General features: G+C 50.0%; 7 protein-coding genes across 7 annotated transcripts; 2 read left to right on the plus strand and 5 right to left on the minus strand.

The window, feature by feature from the left end:
* Positions 1 to 318: 318 nt before the first annotated feature.
* VTN00DRAFT_4979 (uncharacterized protein) lies at positions 319 to 6,221 on the minus strand (the record flags this gene model as incomplete). The annotated part of the gene is made up of 7 exons (XM_069431460.1): positions 319 to 509; positions 576 to 1,773; positions 1,827 to 1,904; positions 2,099 to 2,206; positions 2,262 to 2,271; positions 2,437 to 2,917; positions 5,381 to 6,221. 7 exons carry the CDS (start codon positions 6,219 to 6,221, stop codon positions 319 to 321), a joined length of 2,907 nt encoding a protein of 968 aa, XP_069290494.1.
* Positions 6,222 to 6,900: 679 nt separating this feature from the next.
* On the minus strand, positions 6,901 to 8,753 carry VTN00DRAFT_4980 (uncharacterized protein; the record flags this gene model as incomplete). The annotated part of the gene is made up of 3 exons (XM_069431462.1): positions 6,901 to 7,595; positions 7,657 to 8,156; positions 8,224 to 8,753. The coding sequence occupies 3 exons, from the start codon at positions 8,751 to 8,753 to the stop codon at positions 6,901 to 6,903; spliced, it is 1,725 nt and encodes a 574-aa protein (XP_069290495.1).
* Positions 8,754 to 9,186: 433 nt separating this feature from the next.
* On the minus strand, positions 9,187 to 9,540 carry VTN00DRAFT_4981 (uncharacterized protein; the record flags this gene model as incomplete). The annotated part of the gene is made up of 1 exon (XM_069431463.1): positions 9,187 to 9,540. One exon carries the CDS (start codon positions 9,538 to 9,540, stop codon positions 9,187 to 9,189), a length of 354 nt encoding a protein of 117 aa, XP_069290496.1.
* Positions 9,541 to 13,406: 3,866 nt separating this feature from the next.
* On the minus strand, positions 13,407 to 14,568 carry VTN00DRAFT_4982 (uncharacterized protein; the record flags this gene model as incomplete). Its single annotated transcript, XM_069431464.1, has 2 exons — positions 13,407 to 14,121; positions 14,174 to 14,568. 2 exons carry the CDS (start codon positions 14,566 to 14,568, stop codon positions 13,407 to 13,409), a joined length of 1,110 nt encoding a protein of 369 aa, XP_069290497.1.
* Positions 14,569 to 16,501: 1,933 nt separating this feature from the next.
* On the plus strand, positions 16,502 to 17,819 carry VTN00DRAFT_4983 (uncharacterized protein; the record flags this gene model as incomplete). Its single annotated transcript, XM_069431465.1, has 5 exons — positions 16,502 to 16,580; positions 16,633 to 16,695; positions 16,770 to 16,805; positions 16,869 to 17,579; positions 17,644 to 17,819. 5 exons carry the CDS (start codon positions 16,502 to 16,504, stop codon positions 17,817 to 17,819), a joined length of 1,065 nt encoding a protein of 354 aa, XP_069290498.1.
* An 866-nt stretch (positions 17,820 to 18,685) lies between these two features.
* VTN00DRAFT_4984 (uncharacterized protein) lies at positions 18,686 to 22,076 on the plus strand (the record flags this gene model as incomplete). The annotated part of the gene is made up of 8 exons (XM_069431466.1): positions 18,686 to 18,772; positions 18,831 to 18,913; positions 19,096 to 20,076; positions 20,141 to 20,349; positions 20,413 to 20,545; positions 20,605 to 20,832; positions 20,884 to 21,039; positions 21,119 to 22,076. The coding sequence occupies 8 exons, from the start codon at positions 18,686 to 18,688 to the stop codon at positions 22,074 to 22,076; spliced, it is 2,835 nt and encodes a 944-aa protein (XP_069290499.1).
* Positions 22,077 to 22,910: 834 nt separating this feature from the next.
* VTN00DRAFT_4985 (uncharacterized protein) lies at positions 22,911 to 24,189 on the minus strand (the record flags this gene model as incomplete). Its single annotated transcript, XM_069431467.1, has 6 exons — positions 22,911 to 23,111; positions 23,250 to 23,422; positions 23,584 to 23,808; positions 23,879 to 23,964; positions 24,030 to 24,064; positions 24,130 to 24,189. The coding sequence occupies 6 exons, from the start codon at positions 24,187 to 24,189 to the stop codon at positions 22,911 to 22,913; spliced, it is 780 nt and encodes a 259-aa protein (XP_069290500.1).
* Positions 24,190 to 24,859: the final 670 nt, after the last annotated feature.

The raw sequence follows: 24,859 nt of genomic DNA on the forward strand, positions 1-24,859 counted from the left end.
ATCATTATCAACCATCGTCGCCCGTGGAGCAGCCAGCCCCGCCACGGGAAAAGGATTCATATCATATCATACAAATTTCTTCGAATGGAAATTGACATTGTGAATTACAAGATGTAGATTCTTCGAACAAAAAAGGGCCACGATCGGTAGCAATGTCGTTCATTCGTTCCGTTTAGGGGCTCCCGAAGGAATTCGCATCGTTTCCGTCGGGGTAGAAGAATGCTGCGACGCTGTTTGGATCATATATGGACCGGATTAGTGGCTTGATTCGAAAGATTCCGTAGATTATTATTAGGTATTGCATTTTCATGGGATCACTCACGCGATAATGACATAGGCAGCGATGAGCAGAGCACCCTCCAGATAATTACTCCTGCCGTCTAGAACGAGGAAGTTGACAACAAAGGCGGTGACGAAGAGACATATCGTTTCGAACAGAGTGAAGTATAATGTCATGTCTTTGTCCATGAACCAGCCTAGGATCACCACTAGGGGAGTTACGAAGATTGCTGGTTTATCATGTTAGATAAAAATACCCCAAATGGGAGGAGTAAGACGGGAGAGAGGGATCTTACCAATCTGAATACTGCTTCCCACGGAAACACCAATGGACAGATCCATCTTGTTCTTTGCGGCCACCGACACCGCCGTAACGTGTTCGGCGGCATTACCAACAATTGGTAGAATGATCAACCCGATGAACGCCTCGCTCACTGCCGAGTCTTGTATCATCGCGGGTATACTATCCACGAGAAACTCGGCGCAAACAGCTACGAGCCCCGTAGACAAGAGCAGCATAACAACGGCCGCAGTACGAGACATCTCGAGTTGCGCTGGTGCCTCCGTGGCAGCGGGATCAGCGGGACACGGCACACGGGCGGCACTTCGCGCGTATTGGACAGCATTCACGACCTGAGGCGATGCTCTGGGGATGCGAGCTGGCATAGAGTTTGTCCGCCTCACTGGCATGGGCCTCATTGGTGAAGGTTCTCCGGGATACATCGACTGAACCGTTCCGGAACAAGAGTTCGTCGGGGTGTGGGAACTTGAGAACACCGTGTTGGACAGCAAGGCTGGCACAGCTGAACGCAGCCCCAGTGGCGTTCTTCGTTTAGCAGTATCTGGGGAGCGTCCAATCTCGTCGGGCATTTCAGTGCCTCTAGTGGCAGGCTGGGAGACGCTGGTTCTCAGTGGAAGCGGGTTGATAGCGACGGCTTTGGAGGCGCGGTCTGTCTCGTCGGCAGAATTCACCTTTTTGTGACGCTTTGACTGTCTGGACTTTGTCGTTTTAGGACGCTGCTGAAGATCAGTTGAGTCACTTGGCTGCTGTTCGAAATCTCTAGCCCGAGGCTCGTTGACACGTTGTGCTTCGTCGTCGGCATTATGTTGGGCTTCGTCTCCACCTGCAATTGCATGCGAAGCGTGTTCCACTCCGTTCCCAGATGAGACATCATCGACATGACTTGTATGATCATCCGTGGCCGATCCTACGACTGATGATCGTGACGCAGCAGCCTTCGAGCTGCTGCTTGACCTACGACGTGTCCGTCGTTTTATTGCCTTCTTAATACGTTTTGCAGTGATCCTGGATGTGTCAGAGTCATCGGAGTCATCAGAGCTGCTGGAGTCCGAAGAACTTGATCCTCCCATGACGTCTGCAAGTATACCAGGGTGTGACTCCTCATCGATAATCTGTTGAGGAACACTGGCGTAGAGATAGGCGTGAGATTTGAGTTGAAAGAGGATATACAATATGTATACCAGAAGGAGGACCTGTCATCATCAGCGAAATGGATTGATTATCTTCCCAGTTTTGGGATCCTTACAATGCTTGTGCCACGACTGACTTTGAGCGTGAACCTATCAGCAGATTCATCATTGGACCAGGAAGCGTGAAATGCGGTCTGTTGAAAGCTATCAGTTAGCAAGCCATCGAAAAATGCCGTGTTGGAATGGCAAAGTGCTGAACGGCTTGCCGGTAGAAGTAAGCTCATGACACTCAGGCTGAGAAGGCATGCGCTCATTTGAGTGACAGTACTGTTGTACATCTATTACGACCATTAGCAGACTGTCCGTCAGAGTCTGGTGATATCCTCACCTGCTCCTGGAAGCGAAGACCTCCTATTAGGAACGACATGCCCAAGATCAGGAGTAGATTTGCCAGTATGGAGCCGAGCAGTGAAGCTTGAACGATCCGGATTTCATTCTGCATTTCGGTCAGCTTGTTCACGCTTAAGAGGGATGGATTGTAGTACTTTTACGAGGGCGATGCTGAAGGTAAGAAAGTGTCAGTGGTTCAACTCAGAAAGATGGCCTTGCTACGCCTGCGCGGACGTAGTCCTGACTTTAACCTCTATGACGGCTACGGGGAAAGCAAACTCACATGCTATTCGGAAATGTTAGCACGACAACTGTGCGAAGGGGATCCACACTTACAAGATAATCAACTCGACAGCATTGCCAAAGGTGACGTTGAGCAGAGCTCCGACCGTATCACCCAGGCGACTCGCAACGCTCTCAGTAGCATGACTCAGTAGTCCAGCCAGAGGGATGATGGCAATCGCATTCATGGCAAAGATCAGTCCCGGATTAAGGTGTACCGCCTGCACCGCGATGCCAACCGGCACAAACACGAGGAGGATGTTGACCCAACTGTAGCAGATGGCATGTTTGGTATGCTGGACGAAGCGGATCGTGGCATTCTCGCACCGTACGATCGGGTTTGGCTTGACATTTGTCTCTTCAGCGCCTGCGCCGGTTCCAGCATCGAGCGCATCTCCCGGTCCGCTTTTCAAATCGGTATCGCCCTGAACGGTCGAGTTCTTCTCAATGGTCTGGCCGTCCTGGGGTTTGACGGTAGGGAGTGCAATAGGGTTACGACCATATGCGTGAGCTTTTGCCCACGAACGAATCCGGTCTGGAAAGAGAGTAGAAGTTAGCAACTCGCAATTGAAGTATGTCGCAGGTCTTGTTGGGTTATAGTACTTGGCTGGTCGATAAGGGAGGAGAGACTTACGCATCTATATCAGTGCGGCTTCAGAACCAGAGCACGACGGTTAAAGCTGGCGGTCAACAGGGCAAATAGTAGGGCGGGACACACCGGTTTTTAATGTTGTTCGCGGAGATTCCACGCTAAGATAGCCTGAGACGGCGTGGACTTGTGGAACGGGCTTCATTTCGCCGCCGTGTAACCGTGTTCCAGCTCTCTTGCGCGGTCCATCTCGAAAATAATGATGAGCGCTAAGCGGGGAGACATGACAATTCAGGGTATCCACCGTCGGACTATGAGTGTCGATCAACCATGCAAGATCCCAGATCCTCCTGCAGATACGTCATCCCAACAAAGGCCGGGCAATCACAGTTTGCCACACTAGGACAGCGTGCCTGCTCAGCCATCTTTCTTCGCGCTGCAGAGATCCGATATGGCTCGGTTGCCCCCCGAAGACACGAAGCAAACAGGGATGTTTGTACGTAGATCACCGATCATGTGATTGGCTATATACCGTTTGGTTCAAGTCTTGGTGGGTGAGGCTGCCCTAAGCCTTAGGCTAAGGGTTAGTGGAGAGTCTTAAGGCCACGTCTAAGACCAGTACGGAGTAGCTCAGAAGCTCCGGGGCGATAATAACAATACTAGTTGATAACCAAGGATTGCCACTGGATGTTCATTACCCGAGCCACATATTCCCAAAATATAGTATGTCTCTAGAGGACTTGCTGGTTGTCTTCTTACGCTGCCAACAGATTCTTATAGGACCACGAAACTATTAATTGTAGGACGACATGGAGGATATATGCGCTTGTTTTCGAGCCTGTATCTAATTGACTAAGAGTTCTATATCAGTCAGGCATGCGGTTTTTTTCCTTATTTTCTTGCTTATAGTACAACACACTGTCTTTCATCTACATGGTCTATGGACCACATCTGATACTCTCATATAGAAGGTTACTAGGTACGTTCTACAACACACAGCGATTTTATGTCAAATCTTGGTTCTTTTGGACGCACAAATACGGCCCATGTGAAGTCATTGATGCTACTGAGATGAAGCAGTTGTCATCATAGTGGGCAAAAGAGGCAGCGTTGGGAGCAAGGGGATACGATACTCATTAGAAGGGAACTGAGATCAAGAGCACAATCATCATGGGGTATTCTCCGGCATGAAACGGCCAACAGGCGTCTGCTGTTCAAATTCAATGTCCTCGACATGAGAATACTTCGAGACAGGGTTAACTCCGGATCCACACCCCTCATGTGCTCATACCGTGACAGAAAGAAAAGAAAATCAACTTCTTGGATCTTGAATGACCAAACTAGGTAGCGTAGTGGGTGGTGCTAGGAACTTACATCTAGCCCAGATCCAAGCCTTGCGAAAAGCTCAACCTCCCTCCAGGATCTCACCAATGTCGTCCGAACACAGATCGTGCTCCCAGATCTGACTGAGGTTTGGGAATTCGGAACTATTCATGTTGCGGAGTACTGACATGTGGAAGTGCCAACGCATTGCGTTGTTGCTGATGCGGTCGTTGCTATTATGTGGGTTTGTGGCCGTGGTGTCCAGCGCCCTTCCACCGTATTCATTGTGAGTATCGTCCCCGAAGAAGAATTTTTTTATATCCGTCCTGTATTTGTTATTGACTTGTTAGCGTTATTGTCCTACGATTGATCGCTATTTCAAAGTCAAGGTTGGTTGGTATATAGTAAGTAAGTACACACCTCTATGTTCAGAGACACAGAAGCCATCAAAGAACGCCAGGAGAGCGGCTTGGAGAAGCAGGCTGTTTTGGACCGAATGCATCTTTGTCGCTCTGATATCTCTGGCAGGAGTGCGATCAATGATCCAGTTATTGTAGTGGTTCCCTAACCATGTCTCTTCCCGGGAGATAGGGAATATATGGGCGACATGCAGAGCGAGGAAAGATTCTCCAGGGCTGAGTCCCTCAAATCCTAAAATTGCGCGCGTGCTGTCCCTGCCTCGAACTCCGTCGCCGAAATGCTTCTGCTGTAAGAGAATCAGTCTAGGAAAGAAAATTAAGATAGAGGTACCAAATCCAATAATACGTATACAAATTAGATTAATTGGTTGAAGTAAAAGTATATTGCTCGGGGAACTTTAACCGTTGGATCCGTGGCAGATTTCCGGAAGTCTATCGAGTTTGTGGGGTATACGAGGGTGTTATCTACCTAATCTATCGATGTAGCCAGGAATATATATGAAAGTTACATTATGTACAGTACATAGATCTAGCTATTTGATCACATTATTTTTATCCGAAAAAAGCCCTATCTGGTGAATCGTTCTAACGAATAGGATAGCATGCATTAATTCACCCCTCCGTTCTCTTCACCTCTTCCTCTCCCTTCGTCCCTGCTGTTCCATACTATGGATAACATCCTCCAACAACCCCCTCGCCCACTTCTCCGTCCGCTCAAACCGCGCATTGAATATCCGTGGCAGCAACCGCGCCGAATTGGCGTGATTATCGTCGAAGACGGGCCCGTTCCAGCGTTTCTCCCTGCACACGGACACGGCCTCCTCGAGTAGACCGGTTCCGACACCCTTGCGCCGGTACCGCTGCTTCACGGTCCACGCGCGGATGGTTCCCACGGGTCGACCCGATTCTGTCTTTGATGCCTTTGGCGACTTGTTTTTTTCCGACGTATTGCGGTTGCGTAGGGAAGGCGATTTGTTCGACGATGTGGAGGACGACGAAGACGAAGACAGAGACTCGGAATTCGCCGATGCTGCCCTCACCACCACCGCACCGATAACCTCCTCCCCGAACTTCGTGATCAGAACCACATCCTCCTCCTCCTCGTTCTCTTTCTCTTTCTTCTCCCCATACAGCCAAACCCACGTCCCCGTCTTCTCCGCCAGCGCCAAATAATCCCCCGTTACAGCCCTCACGATCACCAACCCCGCCATGACGCACCCCGCCCACGTCGTCCCGATAAGTGGCAGATCGGAGCGGTCCGTATAGAGGAATTTCCAGACGATACCCAAGCAAGCGGCCAGGACTGCCAGGGAGACTGGGTGGAAGATGATCGATTGCGCGGCGATCTGGCGCTGCTGGGCGACGCTGTCGGCGACGAGGCGGAGGGCGGCGACGCGGTCGGAGGAGGTGAGGGCGGGGGTGGTTGTGAGGGGCGGGATGTCTTTCAGGGCGACGGCGACGTGACCGCCGCCGTCGGGTTCGGCTCGCTCGACGTTTTTCGAGGCCATGAAGGGTTTGGTTTTTGTAACGGAGAAAGGAATAGATGATCTGAGGTTTCGTGCAAGGGGATGGTGGGTGGAATCAATGGCGCTTTCAATTCCGGACCGTGGCCGGTATGGACTGACTGACTGAATGGGCGGGTGGGATGAGGTGCGGGAGGAGAGTGTTGTCAGAGAGGGAGATGGGGACAAAGGGAGATTTAAATATCGATGGGTGGCAAGTTCAGGGAGGTCCAAACTAGGTCAAATATGGATCCGGTTGAATTGGACGCTTAGAACCTGTCAGAGTGTTGCTACCCCCCAAATGGTCGATCGTTACAGATACATATCGATGGAGAGACTTCGTCCAGATCTGTCATTCTACGCAGGTGTTACACTTTAAGCCAATTTTACTTTCCCACCTACAAAATTCTTATTCCGAAAACGGATTTACGGATTCCATGCAAATCACATGCTGTGCAGATATTGTTTGCTATCGATTGTCTTGTAGACTTGAAAAGAAAAGTAGACTTTAAATTAGAGCCGTCCTTAATCGGCTACACAACCCACTGCCGTGTCGAAACAAGTAGAAAAAGTACAGGTAGTGCAGCAAGGGGGCAGAAGGGCCCGGAAGTAGAAACAAAAATATTAATTGCGACCTGCTCTGGGGTATCCCTCCATCTCCGTAAAAGACTGTTTATTCTGCCACTCAGACCTTGACGCCTTCCGTGGCTCCATTTCGGCCCTCCTCGGCCAGCTTCGTGTTGTCTCCGTTGACCGAGGGGTCGATGCTAGCTGGTGTGCCTATATCCTCACCAGCCAGTGCCTCAAGGGTCTGTCGCTTCGTCTCGGGGATAAGCAGACTGGTGAAGCATCCGCAGAGCATGAAAAGAGCGAAGATCTGCATAACGTGGTTGAGCCATGGAGAGGCGGACGACCCCTTCGGAGCGCCCCTGTGCACCAACGGGCCAAACACACACTGTGCGATGATGGCTCCAACCTTTCCAGAAGCGGCGCTGATTCCGTGAGAGGTGGAACGGTAGCGTGTTGGGAAGCACTCTCCCGGCACAATGAATGTGGTGGCGTTTGGACCGAAGTTGAAGAAGAACTGCGCAATGACATAGAGAGCCAGGAGACCATTGTGGGAATTCTTGAGGGGCTCGTAGGCGAAACCGATGACGATGAAGAGGATGGTCAACATAATGAAGCCCAGCAGCTGGATCGGCTTACGGCCGATGGTATCAACCGTAGCGACGGTAGCCCAGTATCCAGGGATGGCACCAGCACAGATCAGAATCAAGTTGCCCGAGGCGGAACGGTAGAAGTATTCGTAGACGTTTTTACCTCCACTCCATCCGATAGCGGAAAGGATAATGCTGTTGTTCAGTCCAAGGCCGTAGAACGCTATTGCATTGGTTAATATCCGTGGCGGCAAAGTAAAGGATAGATCTACGCTTGTACATACCGACATCCAGGAAGAACCAAGAGCCCGCAGTGCCGAGGAGGACCTTGCCATTCTTCCACTGAAGGTAGTGCCTCCAGAAGTCGCTCCAGCTTGCCTTTGGGGTCTCAAGTTCCGCGGTCTGGTTCTGCAGCGTGGACACACGCTGAAGCATATCAGGATTACCCTCACGCTTGCCTTCAATGTAGGCTCTCACATCCTCATCAGCCTTGACAATGTCACGAGCGACATCAAAAGTGTAGCGAGGGGTCTCCGGGATCGTCAGACGGTAATAGAGTGCGATGGACGCCGGCACAGCACCGAAGCCGATGACCACACGCCACATCTTGTCGACTGCGAGTTGACAGACACCAGAACAGTGGCCGACCGTGTCTGCGGTCTCAAGGGACTTTTTGAATCCAGCGGTCACAATAAGGGCTATGATAGCTGCAGCCAGTTGACCGAATCCCTGCATGGCAAACACAGCGCCCATCATTGCACCTCTCCACTTGGTGGTAGCAAACCTAGCTCTGTCAGCACGCCATGTGAAAGAAAGCATGAGTGGGAGTAACACAATGAAAGTGTACATACTCAGAGGTAATGATCGACGACAGGGGATAGTCACCACCGATTCCTATTCCCATGATCACACGCCAGAAGACGAGAATTCCCACAATAGACATGCCGGGCGAGTCAGAGGAGAGGGCCTGGGCCAAGGTCGAGAAGATAATAATCATCAGTTCAACACCGTACATCCGCTTTCGACCGATGACATCAGCCAGCCATCCGAAGAATAGCTGACCGATGACAGTACCACCAGACGTCGAGACCTTGATCGCAGTGTCCGCACTCGAGGGGATCTTTCCGGTGCCGGTTTTAGCATCCTGCCAGTAGACCACCCCCAACATGGCTGAGGCCAAGTTGATGGCGAAGATGTCGTAGGAATCGGTGAAGAAACCGACACCGGCCACTACGACGGCACGAACGTGATGCCAGCCAAAGCGGGCTTTGTCGATCTCAGCAAGAGCCAGACGACGACGCTCATTTGGATCGGTGATATGAGCGAACTGGTTATTGTAATTTTTAAACGCGGCATTGCCGCCAGACGTAAGGGTCGCCATGAGGCGGAAGAGAAACAAAGTTAAGAGAAAGAAAGTCCAAGTACAGGCGTTGTGTTCGTCCTCTGCCCTGCAGGGAATGCTTGCTGGTGAATGAACTCCCTTGTCCTCAGGAGGGGTATCAGACAGATATAAAGAGGGAGAAAAGAAGTCACGCGGGAAAAGATGTGGCGATGGGCTAACGGCACCACGAGGAACCGCAGAGTAATTCTAGACGATTTTCTCTCACAACGTGCTGAACTGCATGGCTATCACGAACCCTTGGCCAGATCCACCAGTGGGATGGCCGTGAACGGAGTCCGGCGAGCATCATAAAACCAAGGCCCAAGGAGGCAAGCGCTACCGTGGTAAGTGAATTGATGCCGAGGCCAAAAAGGTTTTGTAGGATACATGGTTGGGTACAGTGTAGCATCTCAAGGGAATGATCAAGCTTTCCTCAAGCAGGGCTTGATGCCAAGAACGCCTCCGTCCCAAGACATCTTAGCCCCCGAGGCCGCGAACGCCACGCCTCCGCCTTGTCGGGGGCTTTTCTTTGTGCTGCGCGGACAATGTACGACGTCTGATGGGCTGGTGTGGCGGTCAGGGAGTCAATGGCAGCGCAGGAAAGGACCGCGTGCTTGCGCGGTGCCTGGCGGTTGGTCGGCCGCGGCGCTCCCGCGCTTACTAGTGCCAAGACATCCAGAAGTTCTTGGCGGCAGGGACGCCGGCGGAGAGCGCGCGGAACGCCAACATGAGCCTCGCGCGGGCAAATCATCCGTGCGGAAACATCCACGTGTGTGTCGTGGCACATGTGTACTTCCCCCAAACAGAGGCAGCCTGCAGCACTGACAGCGTTTCGCCATATATGGAAGCCTTGGAAGGTCTTGTCTCCCCTGATTTTCGAATTGGCAATTCTTGTCATGCCTGCACCAAGACTCTGATCCTGTCTGGTAGCCGCAAGTCAAGAAATAGTCAAGACCAACAAGCAAAGCTTCGCTTTTGCTTGAGTGCAGGTGTTCTCAAGGATGAGAAAGGCCAAGAAGCCAAGACGTAAAGGTACACAAAGAGAGATAGTAAAGCAAGAGACATGGGATAAAATGAACAGGAGCTAGGACGGAGCACCAGACGCCCGCAGTGCGTGGGAAGTGGCACCCAGGCCCCGGCCACAAAATGCTATCTGGCAGGACGCAGGTGAAGAAGCCAATCATGCTCGTACGGTGACATTCTTCGCAGGTAAATTTCGCAGCCGGCGTCGGCTATCTGCCCGCTAAGCGCAGAACCTGTGGTTGCCAGCACCTCACCATTGTCCCTATGTCGGTGGCTCTAACCAAGAGAAGGCTAGAAACGTCTCGCGTGTGTATGCGAGACAGAACGTCCGAGCAGTTGTCTTCTCAGGTCTAGAAGGGTTCCTCTCCACCGCAAGCGGAGCAGGAGCCTGGTTCGGTCATGCTAAGTGGTAAGCTTGAAGGACTCATATCGGGGGATTCAGGCGGTCCAATGGCAAATTTTCAACCTCGGCACAAATCAACCAGACACAGACCTCGACCCGTGTAGATATCCCCAAAAGAACCAAGATGGCCTATTAGAACCCGTGTACAGCTCTGCACGTGGGCACCAGTGAACCCACAAAATAACCTTGTATAATGGATGTCCTGTTCGTCCTTGTTCCCCATTTATACCCCGCACCAGGGGTAATTAATTCCCTGGGGATATTTCGCATGTGTCGCACGGAGTACAGCAGCAGAAATCATGCGCCCATAAACGTGCTACCTACTCAAGTAGTCAGGAAGTCAGAAGACCAAAAGCTGAAACTAGAAGGCATGGTCATTCTACGTCCTGAACGTGAGGGACGAAACGAAGAGGAATGACAAGACACGTGTTTGAGAGCGCTGCATGAGTCTATGTCAGTGAAGGGCCACTATTTGATCTGGGCGGCAATTGCCTATTACTGTTAGAGACATTCAGCCCTCTGCAACTTCAGCGCATCAAGTCTCACCTAGAATGCCTCATTAACTGCCCACTTTCTAACCATAATACATGATAAGACTTCAGCGAAGCGATTTTGTCAGTCACTTCAGTGATATCATCGAGATCTTGATACCGGCAGAGATGATGATATTTTACCCCGCATACGGTCACAGCTTTAAAGCAGGTTGGACCCTGGCAGTCTTATCTTGATTCTGGAACTTAGAATGGACAATTCTACGTAGGATTTAATGTTCCTGTCACTACTGCCATGAAGAATGGGTTGCTGTCGAAAGCTTAACTTGTAAGACACAAGTTGTGGCTGTGTATGCCTGACCTTAGTTACCCAAGTACATGATGGAAAGACAGCAATACACTGGACAACAGACAAAATAGAGTAGGAGATAGAAATTACAAAGATATGGATCCTGAAATAGATTGGTGTTACACCGCTTGCTGGCTTCTTCATCCCGGACCAGAGGACATATATACAATCACATAACCATTATCCAGGCACGGATCCAGATAAAAAAGTAGAAAAAAAATAATCAAAAAGCCCACACTCCCAGCCCACCGGGGCCATGTACGGGTGCTACGAAAATCCCACCTTGCTTTTGGTGGGCAGGGATTTTACTCAAGCTGGATTATTCAAGCCGGCAAGCTTATCGGATGTTAGCAGGTAGTGATAATCAAGTATCAATACTGCTGCACCTCCTTCTCAGGCGAGAATCGAACTCGGGACTTTGGGTCCAGTGAGGCAAGGTCGGTGGCATACCGCTGCACTATCGTCCCGAGTTCTGTTTGCTAGGTGATGGATGATTTTCACAATATTGCTCAGTAACGGGTTGATGGAGGGTGCCGGGGCGGAGGGGGAAGGGGGTGCGGTGGCTGGGCTATCCGTACTTGGTATATAGGGAGGGGAGCGCCGTAGAGATCGAATCATGATCTATTGGGGAGAATAAACTGTGAGAACAACTCCAGGATATTGTCATGTGTTGATTTCAGCCTGCAGGCTTTATATGTTATATTTTCTACACCGGTTACCTTGCGGTCAATCAACCCTTCTAAGTACCTAATTTTGAGCAGTCAGCGGCCCCTAGGACATAAATCGGAAGAGTTCTCCCTGTGTATAGATTGGCCAGGTTATCATCCTTCTTGAATTTTGCAGAGGCTCTCTAATTGGACTATTAGTTGCATTGTTTTTCTACCGATGGACAGACAATATTTCTAAATCATAATAGGTTTCTCAATGGTCACTGTTTATCGAAACATCGTCTGGGCACTTTAATTATATCTCACTGTCGGCATTAATATATATATATATAAACATGCAACTGCGGGAAGCATGCCACTTTATCATGATGTCGTCGTAGGCGCAGATGAATTGTATCTTGTAGAGCGTAGGAATCTCAATTTCGATCTTTCAATTTTCCCTAGCTTTTTTGACTTCAGATTACAAGTAACGTGATAAGACTGTATCAAAACCAGATAGCTGGGTTAGGCACATGACTGCAACCGGGCTTACGCGTTCTCCAGACTGTCAACAGGTCTCAAGATCCTGTCTCGAATCCTGTGCTGATTTTTTATAATAATTGATTCTTTCATATAGAATCTAAGAGGATGGCATGTTCAGCTAACAGTGCGGATCTAAACATGGAGGGTAATGGAGCCAGTGTCTTTCCTTTCTGAGGCTGCAAAAGGCGAAACAGAAACGGCCAATATAATCTATCTGTTTGCCAAACATGCTGCCCAGATTTGCAGCAGCTAGGCACTCGCATACACAGCGACACGAATGTGTTGGCATTGTGGAAAGGTTGTTGGAACCCGTTGCTGATATTGAGGAGGTATTCATGGAGACACAGTCGTCTCAGAGGCATCAGTCGTTATATTTCTTGGAGGCAATCATTGGAGCTGCATTTCATCGTGCGATAAAGGAAGAGAGGAGATCAGAGGAGGGTAACTGTCGTCTCGGACGGTTCTGTGGAGCATAGTGCGAAAACAGATATTGTGCATTATAAAGACATCGATACAGCTCGCGCGAGAAACGGGAACGAGTGACGCGGGATCTTTGAGCAGTTTTGTGTCAACGATTGAGCGATCGGGGGTATTCATTTAAGTAGGTGATTAGCGGGAAGTCGTTGATTTTTGCTTTTATTCTCATTTTCCTTGTCAGATTTCGCAAGGCTACGTGACTGATGGTCTTCGAAAGACACTCACACTCTCCTCGGAATTCGAAGATGGTACTGTGTTACAATATGAGGCGATGCCGACGGTCGACCGTGATTTCCGTACGCAGTGCATGAAATTGATTAGACCAGGAGTCGGCAGTGCCACCTTGGTCTATCGCGATACCGTTTCGGGGTTGTCACAGGCAATGTGCTATTGGGAGCATTATCTGCACCACTTCTCAATGTATGTAAAGTACAGGTCGCTAGAGCTTTTCAGAAAGACTAAAATTTCTGCCGAATACTTGAATTGACTGACCTAAAACTGTACAAGAGCTGCTCAGTATGGGGAATAATCTTGAAGCGCATTAGCGGACAGAACTCAAAAGTAGATCAAGACGCATACGCTGGCTAAGACCCGGAAAAGATGCAAAACGTGGTCATGAGTGATACAATCATCATCATCAAGAACTTCAGTAACTCCATGTGAACAATACCATCCAAAGTGAGAGAAAGAATCCAGCCTGCGCAAGTCATACATCAGGTCTCAAAAATCCTCCGGGCTTTCCAGGTCCTCCAGCTTCTGACTAAGGAACCGTCCTAGAGCGGCGGACTTGGACTCAAGTGCAAGCAAGATAGCAGGTGATGAGGAAAGGTTGAGACTTGCTAGGCGTGCAAGATCGTTGCTCCGGTCAATTTCGTATTGCCTTTGGAGAATGGCATCAGGGTCCGCGTTGGGATCGGCGCGATTCCCAGTGCAAGCCACTGCGCCCGGGGTTGGAGGCTGCTGCTGAGGCCGAGGAGATGGATCCCGGTGGATAGGGCGGGTTGATGTCGCTGAAGCTGTACCGTTTGCGACGACATTTGGCCCGGCGGGGGCTGGTTCAGCAGATTTAAGGGCACCAGCCCCTTCGACTCCAGCACCATTGCCGGCCTCAGCTTCCCGCGTCTCCTCCCCGGCTTCCTCTTGTAGCCTTGACGGACCAACGACCGCAAGAAGGACTTTGTCGGCTATTTTCGTGACAACGGCAACCTGATTTTCGAGCTCGAAAACAATGGATCCAACGTCTCCCAGTGAATAGGACTGCGCAGTTACAAACGATGACGGATGGCTCGCAGGGTTGACGCCTGTTAAGTTACCGCTTGAGACTGTTTTTGCATAAGACGTGTAGGCAGCTCCATAGGTTGCGCTTAAGTTGCGCAATTGGCGCGTCGATAAGGGAGAGGCATACGCGAAAATCGCTCCGTTCGTGGCAAACACCCTGAAGACAGTCATTAGTATTTTTTACAATCATTGAGTTAGCAAAACCATACAGTATAGAAGTGATTTCAGGTGGCGAGAGGTTATCCTCGAGCAGGTCGCTGAGGGCCTCCGTATCTAGCATTCTAATATCTGGAAGCTCTGGAGTCATCGCGTCGTTCTTGGCACCGCCAACGTCGTCTGTGTACTGGACTTGAGAATCAAGATACTCGTAGTAGCCACTATCCTTTCGTGGCGGACAGACACAGTCTTCGGGGAAGAAGAAGCAGTTATCCTTGTAGTCCTCGTCGTCGTGGTCGTACTCGATCGGCTCGTCTGAGCACTCAAGGAGGTTCTGTGCGTACTGAACGTGACTCGTTGCCCAATATGGAAGAAACGTGACTTCACTTTGACTGGCGGACCGCTGGTGGAAGAAGCCAGCCTGGACTGGGCACTCAAACTCAGCCATATTCTCAGTATGTCAAGATGTTCCGAATCCCAAAGATAGATAGTTCAACGGAGACAAAACATCCACAGAAAGATAATATAGGAGATTTCAGAACCTTTTGAACCTGGAGATTGAGCACGTGGGAGGATGGGACAGGAACAGAGTTAGGTGGTACAATAGCTACACGGGTGATCATCTCCTAAATGGAAGGTGGCTTGAAGGGGGAAGAATATTCTTCGGACACAGACGTGCATGATCGACATGTGTTTCATCTTGGCTGGGCCAGGGAGACGCGATAGCCGCTGCAAATACAATTATTGTGTGTTTTAGATTGAGAAGGGGGGGATTGATGTTGGCCAGGAGGTGGGGAGGAATGCCAGATGCCAGAGCTTTGACCCAACATCAGAGGGCGAAAACGGCTGTTGAAAAGTCTGACAGCGTATTGGGGCAATGGAAAAGGACGCTACCAACCTGAACAGGAGGCTCCACACGACGACAGACGTGGGGGGATCGACTGCAGGCTGTTCGAAGGCCTCGTAGACCACGTTCGTCACGAAGGGCATCGAACGCTGTACACGATGAGAGATGCTGACGCTCTGTGCGGAAGCCCGGGCTGCGGGAGAGCCGTGCTGGGCCCAACCACGGCCCGCCATCCGCCTCCGCCGTCCCCGCCGTGTTCGCCCCCGAAGGAGCGACCACAAAGTTTTCGTTCAGGTTTTTCCCCTTTAGCCGACAACTGCCCGTCTCATGCGGATTATTATGGTTATTATTTCACACGTCTGTCTGGAACTAGCCAGCACCTGCATGTTGCTCAGACCTTGGCTCGGCTTTGGGATATCCTGATTAGCTAATATCGAATAACGGAGCGAAAACCGCCTGCATTGTTCTGTCACCTGATCGGATGGTTTGCGTGTACATGGATCTCCGCTGTCCAGACTGACGTCGTAAAACATGCCTGGCAAGATATGCCGTATGCCTTCCAAAGTTTGATGTCCCTAGTAAAATAATCTTCCTCTCCCTGACTTAAACAAGCTGATCTGATCGCCATTCTGGACTTCCATGCCCGACTGCTTTCACGTGATCCGGTAAACCATACATATCAGGATTCACTTCTCGCAGATATCTTGTGCATGAAGCAATTTGTCTGCTGCACAAGGAAGAATAGACTTTTTTCATGTAAGAGATTCATTGTAAGTTATATCACTTTTGGTTGCTGGAAGAAGCATGAACTTTTGTCAGATTTTATTTTTGCTCTCCACCTGTCTCTTTCTGCGACAACTCTGGAATGTATACTTGTATTCTGTCCTGCTATACATCTGCATAGGTAACCTGGGCTGGGGTACTTACGAGGTCATCCACCACAGCCTGGTTTTTTTTGGACATTTGGAAATGTGTATCAGCTAGGTACCATAACAGCGATTACTGCGGGGAACCGGTCTTATCACGTGCACTCTTATCTGCTGAAGCCTGAGGTGCATGTTGTACCCAAGGTAATTGGTATGCATGAGACCATATGTCAAACAGAAGATATCCGGTTTCTGCTTAGATTTATAAGAGAGCATTGAAAGATAGCGTTGAGCATAGGAGACACCACAATGGCAACTTCAGATAAACCAACAATTTACTTTGTAATAACAAGCCGCTCAGTTGACACCGCTCACAACGCTCGCTCCGGCTTGAAGATAGGCTGCATGGAGAGCCTAAAGGAAGCAACTCGAGAACTCACGAATCCATTATTCTGCATATTATTCTGGTGATGATGTGAAGCCGGGCTTGTATTATTAATAATCGCCTTGCTACGGTCGCAAAAACTGTCCGGGATACTCATAGTTGGAATAGCGTCATAGGGACGGCTTACGCGCACCCCACTTTGGTGTCCAGAGGGGCTGCCTTCTCCTCATGTTGCTTGTTCATCTACCCTCCAGACAGCTCTCATCCCTCCACCCCTCTATATATGTCTTTCAGCAGCCGGATCTTTCGTCATAACTCACTTTTCCACAAGGTACCCATACCAAGCCTTCGGATTGCACAAGGTATGCCGCCATAGGAATGAACCTTCCCCACATGAGCTCACGCGTCACGCAGGCCCGCGCAGGACACTCGCAACCATGGCTGCCGCTACAGAAACTTCCAAGTATAAGCTCAACCGTGCGTCTCGGGTCCTCATCTCCTATCGATCTTGGCCCACAGATTGCACTGACGATGGCTATGGATGGGAACAGACACGATGATTCGGGTAAAGGACCCGAAGAAATCAGGTAGGTCGCTGTCGATCCCCTTGCGCTTCACTTTCCCCGCAGTTTGTACTGACTCTAGTCCAGTTGAGTTCTATAAATTCCTTGGACTCAACCAGATCAACAAACTCGACTTCCCTGAGAACAAATTCTCGCTCTACTTCCTCGCCTACAACGGCCCTTCTTCCCTCCAGGGTGACCGCCACTGGACCGACCGCAACGGCGTGCTGGAACTCACTCACAACTATGGCACCGAGGATGACCCCAACTACAGCGTTGTGAACGGAAACACCGAGCCATACCGTGGATTTGGACACATCGCCATCTCCGTTGACAACATCGAGGCGGCGTGCAAGAGACTCGAGGATGCAGGCTACCCCTTCCAGAAGAAACTGACGGAGGGTCGGATGAAGAACATTGCTTTTGCCAAGGATCCCGACGGCTACTGGGTTGAGATCATTCGCCGGCACGATGAGGATGTCGGAACGGCAACCGACACATCCACCTACAGGCTGAACCACACCATGATCCGAGTTAAGTCGGCCGAAACTAGCCTGAAGTTCTACCAGGAGGTCATGGGAATGAAGTTGCTGCGGACCATTGAGAACAAGGACGCTGCTTTCAACCTCTACTTCCTGGGATACCCCGGATCGAACCCAAGTGTCAAGGAGGATGCCAAGAACCCTGTGGCGGAATGGGAGGGTCTGCTGGAGCTGACCTGGAACTACGGCACTGAGAAGCAGGAGGGCAAGGTCTACCACGACGGAAACTCTCAGCCCCAGGGATTTGGTCACATCTGTAAGTTGACATCCCGTAGCGCCTTATTCACTTGATTGCCTCCTAACAATTGCCTTTCCTGCAGGTGTCTCCGTGGATGATCTGAACGCTGCCTGCGCTCGTTTCGAGTCATTGAACGTGAACTGGAAGAAGCGTCTCACCGATGGACGGATGAAGAACGTTGCTTTCATCCTGGACCCTGATGGCTACTGGATTGAAGTGATCCAGAACGAGGCAATCAAGCGAAGCAGCAACTGGTGACTCTGTAAATCTTGTCTATAGATCTGTCGAAGATAGCAGTTCGGGTCAGGGAAAGACACTAGGCTGTTATGGCTAGTAGGGATAGTATAGGGATCAATCTAATCCCTGGCACACAATTCATAGGCAGCGGTACAAGGTCAATAATACAAGTAATGAAGATTTTCGCCTTACAGCTCCTCGACATTAAGACTTGTTAAGTCCGTGTGATTTTCATTAGTTTGGGAAGAAGCCTTGAAATTGAATAATACGGTGTGGGTATGTTGCCGAAACAAACCGAACAGGTTAGGAATTATAGGACTCGTTTTGGACGGATCCCGATATGTATCCATGGATGACGCCCTTCATGTTGCAGCTCGAAGAGGCTTTGCCGAAAAGTCAGCACTGGGCTTGGCGCCGCCATAGCTCCGTCTGCGACCTGTTGGAGGGCAGAAAGCGACCCGGGCCTTCCAACGCGGCTCGACCTGGTTTATAGACATTTCATGTGGTCTCTGCTGCTGACAACACCTCGCCCGTTCTACTCGTTCTAATTTCAGACACTCAAAAAGGCTGTCTTGGCCCATTATTAATTGGCCTTGGGTTCTTCAACCGTGTGCCGTGATCATAGGCGAGCAGCCTCGTCCAGTGTGGGTCCTCCCCGCCAACAGCGCCTCCCCGGACCAGACCCAAAGCTCAAAAGGACCGACAAAACGTCCGTCGAACGTGTCCTCTGCCGCTTCTCGCGGACTGTCGCAAAATATCGATCATGCCTTCGAAATATTCCCCCCCGGATGTGGGTTAACTAGAAGGGTTCACGATTTCTTGTTACCTTGGCAGTCTCTTTCTGTGGGCGCATTCTCTGGGCCTTTCTGGCCGCCTGACCTGGCACCATGCAGGAGGCATCAGAAAAGCCGAAGAAGGCGCCTCGCAAACATGTCACGACTGCTTGTGTGCCTTGCAGGGAGAGTAAAATAAGGGTATGATGCTGGAACCTCAGATGGGAATGGACCTCGAGCTCTGACTAATTGTCCCCAGTGTGATGGGGCCACTCCGAACTGTCACAACTGCCAGAAGAAGAGGAAGGAATGCAAGTACCACCATGGGGACGATAAAAGGAAGTAGGTTTACAGTTCTACTTCCCGAAAATCTTTTTTTGTGTGGATTGGGTTGAAGATCGTCGCGGCATCTGTGTGATCGAGGAAATTCTGCTGTGTTTTGGATCCCATGCAGGCCTGCAGACGCAGACCCAAGTGTGTGTCCTACCCTGCAGCCAACCGTTGCTGACCGTGCCCCTTGTCAGGGTGTCCCTTCGCGCTGCGACAGAGCTGTTTTCTGCAAGAATTGACCAGCTATATCAGTTTATCTATGATCATGGGCTGGAGCCACCTCCCATGAAGCCCGAGGATGAAGCTGGGATGAACAGGGTCCTGGATACCCTGCAGATTCCTCGTCGGCAATTGAGAAAGAATCCTTCCGCTGTCAACAGCGGGGGGATTTCTTCTCAGTCTCTGACGCATGCCTTCCCTTCCACTGTGAAGGCGTCTGATCATGCTCTAGCAGGACAGTTGAATCAAACGAGCGAGAGAAATCTCGCCCCATCATCTCACGGTCAGGTTCCAAGTAAATCCTCTCTTTCCTCAGTGACAGAAATCAGGGATTCCAGAAGCGCAGGTGGAATGACTTCTGGTTTTAACACTCATTACAATTCTTCCGACTGGGACTTTACTCTGCCAACAGCAGAGAGTCTAGATACCATATACGCTAATATAGATCGTGCCAGTAGTCTATCTGCAGACAGTGGCAGCGTTGTGAGTCCCGAAGGCATGTCTTTAGGTCAGGAGATGGCACAGCCCCCGGGTGCTCGACTGGAGCAAGCCCAAGATGACAGTGAATATGAAACAGACAGCGGTGATGAGGCAGAAAAGGAGGTCATTGAACAACTCTCATCCCGCATGGGAACTTTGAAACTGGCTGGGGATGGCCATCTGCGCTATTATGGCCCGACCTCAAATCTTAACCTGATAGATGTTTCTGCGTCGGAGCAGCGTCCACGGCCGGATGCACGAAGCGTCCGCCAGGACGGTCAAGACATCTTGAATCACTTGCGAGTCGGACAAGCTGTGGACCCGGCTCTTGAGGACCATTTGATTGAACTCTATTTCACGTGGCAGAATCCTAGTTCCTATGTAGTTGACAGAGAGATGTTTATGACCGCCAGAGCTAAGTGGAGAAACGAACTTGACGATACCCCTTTTTACTCCGAAGTTCTTGCGAATGCCATGTACGATACAGTAACGTCGAATATAATATTTGATTTCAGCTATTTTACTAATCTATGGGAACAGGTGCGCATTGGGAAGTGCATTCGAAGCACGCTATCATCCTAATTTTGTTACGTTTCCAAAATCCCTCGCGGAGTTCTTTGCGGATAGGGCCAAAGCCCTGCTCGAGATAGAGCTGGACTCTCCCTGTGTTGCCACTGTACAAGCACTAGTCATTCTTAGCAATCATGAAGCAGCCTCAAATCGCGACGCTCGTGGCTGGCTCTACAGCGGTATATCAAACGATTCAAATACATAATTTAATGGTTCCTACCTGAGACTAACTGATGTCAAAGGGATGTCAATGAGGCTTGCCTTTGACCTTGGCTTGCAGGTTGACATGACGCCGTACGTCGAGAAAGGTCAATTAAGTGCCACCGAAGCTGATGTCCGACGAGTGGCTTTCTGGGGAAGCTATGCCGCGGACCAGTGAGTGTCGTTAGTTAAGTGGAATGTCGTAATGGCATGCTAACGTAAAGTGAATTTAGTTTCTGGGGATTCTACCTAGGCAGACCTTTCCGTATGAATGCTGGGGATATCTCTGTTCCTAAGCCAGCATCAGATCTCCAACGAGCCAAGGAAGAGATTTGGTATCCATATGGAATGGGGGATTCTAGGCCAGGCGCGCAGAACATGGGATTGAAAAATCCCAGTGAGTTGATCAGCAGGCAGTTTGCTCTTCTTTGGGAGATGATATCCCCCTTGGGTCATATTCTGTAAGGCACTGCCTATGCGATGACTTTCACTGAAGCTAACACGTCCGATAGATATGGTTGCTCCGACATTGCCAAGCATGATCTGCAAAGATTGAATTTCAAAGTCACAGAAGATCTCTTTGCTTGGAAGGCCAACCTGCCTTCCAATCTTCAAGTGGATCTCGATAACGACACCGTCCCAGTGTTACCACATCTTCTTATGTTGCAGTACGGCATGCACCTTTTTTAAAGCCCTCCATATGTCTGGTTTGTTTCAAAATTGCCGCCCAAGCTAACGAAGCAACAGTATGCAATATCATCAGATTATAATCTTCGTCCATCGACCCTGGGTTTCGAAGAGCTATATCCAGCCTCACAATCCACGTCAAGGACCGGGTTACCTTCACGCACGGAGGATGTGCATCGAGTCCGCAGCCTCCGTTGCCAAGCTCCTCCGGCTCTACGAGAAGCACTACACCTTCCGCCGCATCAACAATCAAGTTGTTGCCATCATATTCACCGCAGCCCTCATGCTCATATTCGTGACGATATCCACATCCTCACAAGCAGCCCCTGGCAGGACCAGTGGCGAGAATCAGAACGCAGAGATGGTCGCGCATTTGAACGTCTGTTTCCGCGCCCTGGACGAGCTAGGACAGTCGTTTGAGAACGCCAAACGCACGCGTGATTTCCTCGTCAGCTTGCAGCGACGGTGGCAGACCCGCATGCGCAAGTCCGGCACCGCTGCGCCAAAACGTCTCATGAGCGGCTCGCACCCGTCGAAGTCCCAGGCAGATTCGGGTTCGGGACCAGACTCGTCGTCAAGAAAGAAGTCCCGATTAGGCTCCTCTTCAAATAGACAGGATGCTTCTATACCTGTATCGTCGACGATTCCCGTATCCACAGCCCCTCCTACTACTACGGCCACACTGGACCAACAAGCCAAGCACCAACCGCATCAGCACCATCCCCGCCCCGAAAACGGAGGAGCTCCAGTCTCAGGGCCAGGTCCAGGTCCAGGAGACCTAAACTGGATCCACAACAACGAACTCCGCTTTCTCTCAGAGAACCTAGTAGGAATGGGAGCAGGAGGAGCCGGATTGTATCAGCCCACGACCCCTGGGGCTGGGGTTGGGGCATCATACGCGGACAGCAGCACCATGCTGCCTAGTCTCTCCGATATCGACGCGTGGTGGGACTCGCCGCCGAATGCAACCACCACCACTACGACGACATTCGGGCGATCTTCATTCGAGGGGAGCTGAGCTTTGGTTTCCGATGTCTTGCGTGTATGCATCTATTGCGTCCATTTATCTTTCACGACTTGACTGATAGATAGGATAGGATAGGATGGAATGGGAAAGCTTGTGTATACCCAAGTGTAGTACTATATAGAGCTTTGTGGATTTTTTTATGGAAGTTGAATAGAGTTTCAGTTTCAACTAATCAAGAGAAAGAGAGAGGGGGGTCTTTGATTGATGGAATAATGTCAAATGAAATCGTTTTACCTTGGTTCTCAGATTCGTGTCTTCCTGTGGTCACGATACCTCAGCTCAGTGCAGTGAAATTGCTCTGTTCATTCCATTTTGATTACTCGGGAGATTTTGTTTAGCCGTCCTCTCAGAGCAAGCGTTTTATTCTCCCGTCATAGTCACATTAATAATACTTATCAGCGTTTGTTTGAGCGAGAAGTTGATCGATTGATTCATCGATTATTCATATACGAGCAGACCGTGTACCCCAAACGACGTAGCAAGGCCCAAAAAAAGCAATTAAATTGGTCGCGGTGTTCCTTTATATTGACAATGACTCCGGACGTGATGATGATGATTATCATCATCATCGTGGCTGAGATATCAAAAGTGAAGGAATGAGATGAGTGCGTCGGAGGAAATGAGGATTCAATTGGCCAGGCTTTATTTTCTTTTTCATATCTATCGAAATTGTGTACGAAACAGGAAGAGGATAGCTAGTCTCAATTCATTGGCTTTTGCGCGTAGACAATGTGACTCGAGGTAATAACAATCGTTAGTCCGATCGATAAGGATAAAGGAATAATAAGCAAGCTGTGAGGAAGGGGAAGAGAGAGGGGGCAAAGATTAAATAAAAAAGGATGATTTGAAGAACCCACTAATGTGGTACATGCCGTGCATGTGCGGATTCAGCACATCCCGCCGAACCTCCTCGTTGAAGGCCTCCACCCGTTCCCTACTCCATCCCAGTGTCTGCGCAAAGGGCGCGTTGATGAAAGCGTGGATGCCCTCCGCATATATCAGGGTCATGTAGGCTCCGATTTCTTTCTAAGAGGGAGAGAGGTTCAAGTCAGCCAGCTAAACTCCTTACGTTATGTAGCCAGTCATATGCACAAAATTTCGGTTGCCTGCCCGTACCATGGACAGACGAAAATAGGCGGGATCGGTTGAATTTGAACAACTTACGAGCTGTTTGTCCCTTGGCCATGTCCCCAAGAGAATTCTCATGAGGAGACGGTCGACGTTCACGAATCCTGCATCTCTCACCCATCCTTCCAGCAGCGGACCGGGGCTGAGAGGGCGTCCCACTTTGTCGCACGCGACATGCAGAAGCTCTAGTATCTCGACGTTTTTGTTATCTGGTTTGACGGGGTTTGACGGTGCCGTCTTCGGAACGGAGATGGGAGTCGAAATCTTGAAATTCTACCCAGCCGCCGGGCCTGAGGTTTCTTCAGGCACATCGTCAGCATATGTTAGAACTAGTCATTAGAAGGGGGAAGACTGAGAGGGAGATACTCACTCGTAGCATTGCCTAACCAGTCTGAGCCAATCCTGAATGGAGCCGGCCATGTATCGGCAGAAGATGTGATCATACTGTCTCCCGGGAATCCAATCAGCCTCGACATTGTCGACCATAAAACTTCACATTTGGAGGCGTCCTGCGAATGCCATCCAGTACCTATATCGAGGATTCTCATCCCCTCAGCATTTCCAAGCGGGGCGAAATGCAGCCGTCCCTCACAGGCTACATGAACAATAACGTGGTGCAGCATGTCGAGAAATCCACATAGGTACTGAGGTATGCTTTAGCATACTCCCGGATTGGTAGGCATGGTAGCGACGACCGTACATCCACTCGAAGTCCCGGGCAGTGGAACTCAATGATTCGGAATAACTCAACCTAAGTAAGTGATTAATTGCATCTCAGACCTGCTGATGGGAAAATGTTAGATAAGAGAAACTTACAACTCGTCACCGTATGCTGACTCCGAGTCTGGACCCTGTTATCCGGCAGTCAACAAACGCATATTGATATTAAAGCAATACATGCCTAGCAGGTACATACATCTGGGTCGATTTCGACCGCGGTAAGCTCAAAATCAACGGGGTTTGCAAGGTTCGTCATTACGGTATTCAGTTCAACTCTGCGAGAATGCTAGGTACCTAGGTATCTTAGGTAGTGAGAGGTTTCAACGAGACAGACTTGAGAATATGGGACATTATGGGACATGAAAACCAGTCATCTGTTGATATATTAATTCCATCGTTCCAAATCGTAAGATACCCTGGCTGAAAAAAAAAGTCCGCCATCGTCTTAATAATTGAGCAAGGCAGGCGATGGGTCAGACGGTCCTGTCTTCTGGGGACAAAAATAGTGCCATTCCCTTGATATTCCCACTCTGTCACGCTATAACAGAAATGGCATTCTATAGGGCCTGAATATTGGTGTCTGGGGTAGGCTCCGACAACAGTACTTGTCAACGATGCTTGCAGCAGGGACGGCGCCAGAGGTCCAGCAAGTGGATATTGGATTCTTCCAAATCCATACCAATTTTTGTTGCTTCTGAGCTCCTTAATTGAGACTGTTAGCTAGGTAAGTAGTTAATAGATTTTGCCCGGACGGATTGTTACTAGGACTAGCGGATCCATAACTCTGAGGAAAGCCTTCTGTGATAACGAAGGACGGGAACTTATGATAAGCCCGGACAAATTCGGTCAAGGCTCCCTGAAGATGTCGCGCCAGTAGGAATTTTCTTCATTAAAATCAATCGTAACTGTGTCACTGTTGCTGCTTG

This window comes from Thermoascus crustaceus (assembly GCF_041956765.1).
Source record: "Thermoascus crustaceus strain CBS 181.67 unplaced genomic scaffold VTN00scaffold_2, whole genome shotgun sequence".
In the NCBI taxonomy this organism is placed as follows: domain Eukaryota; kingdom Fungi; phylum Ascomycota; class Eurotiomycetes; order Eurotiales; family Thermoascaceae; genus Thermoascus; species Thermoascus crustaceus.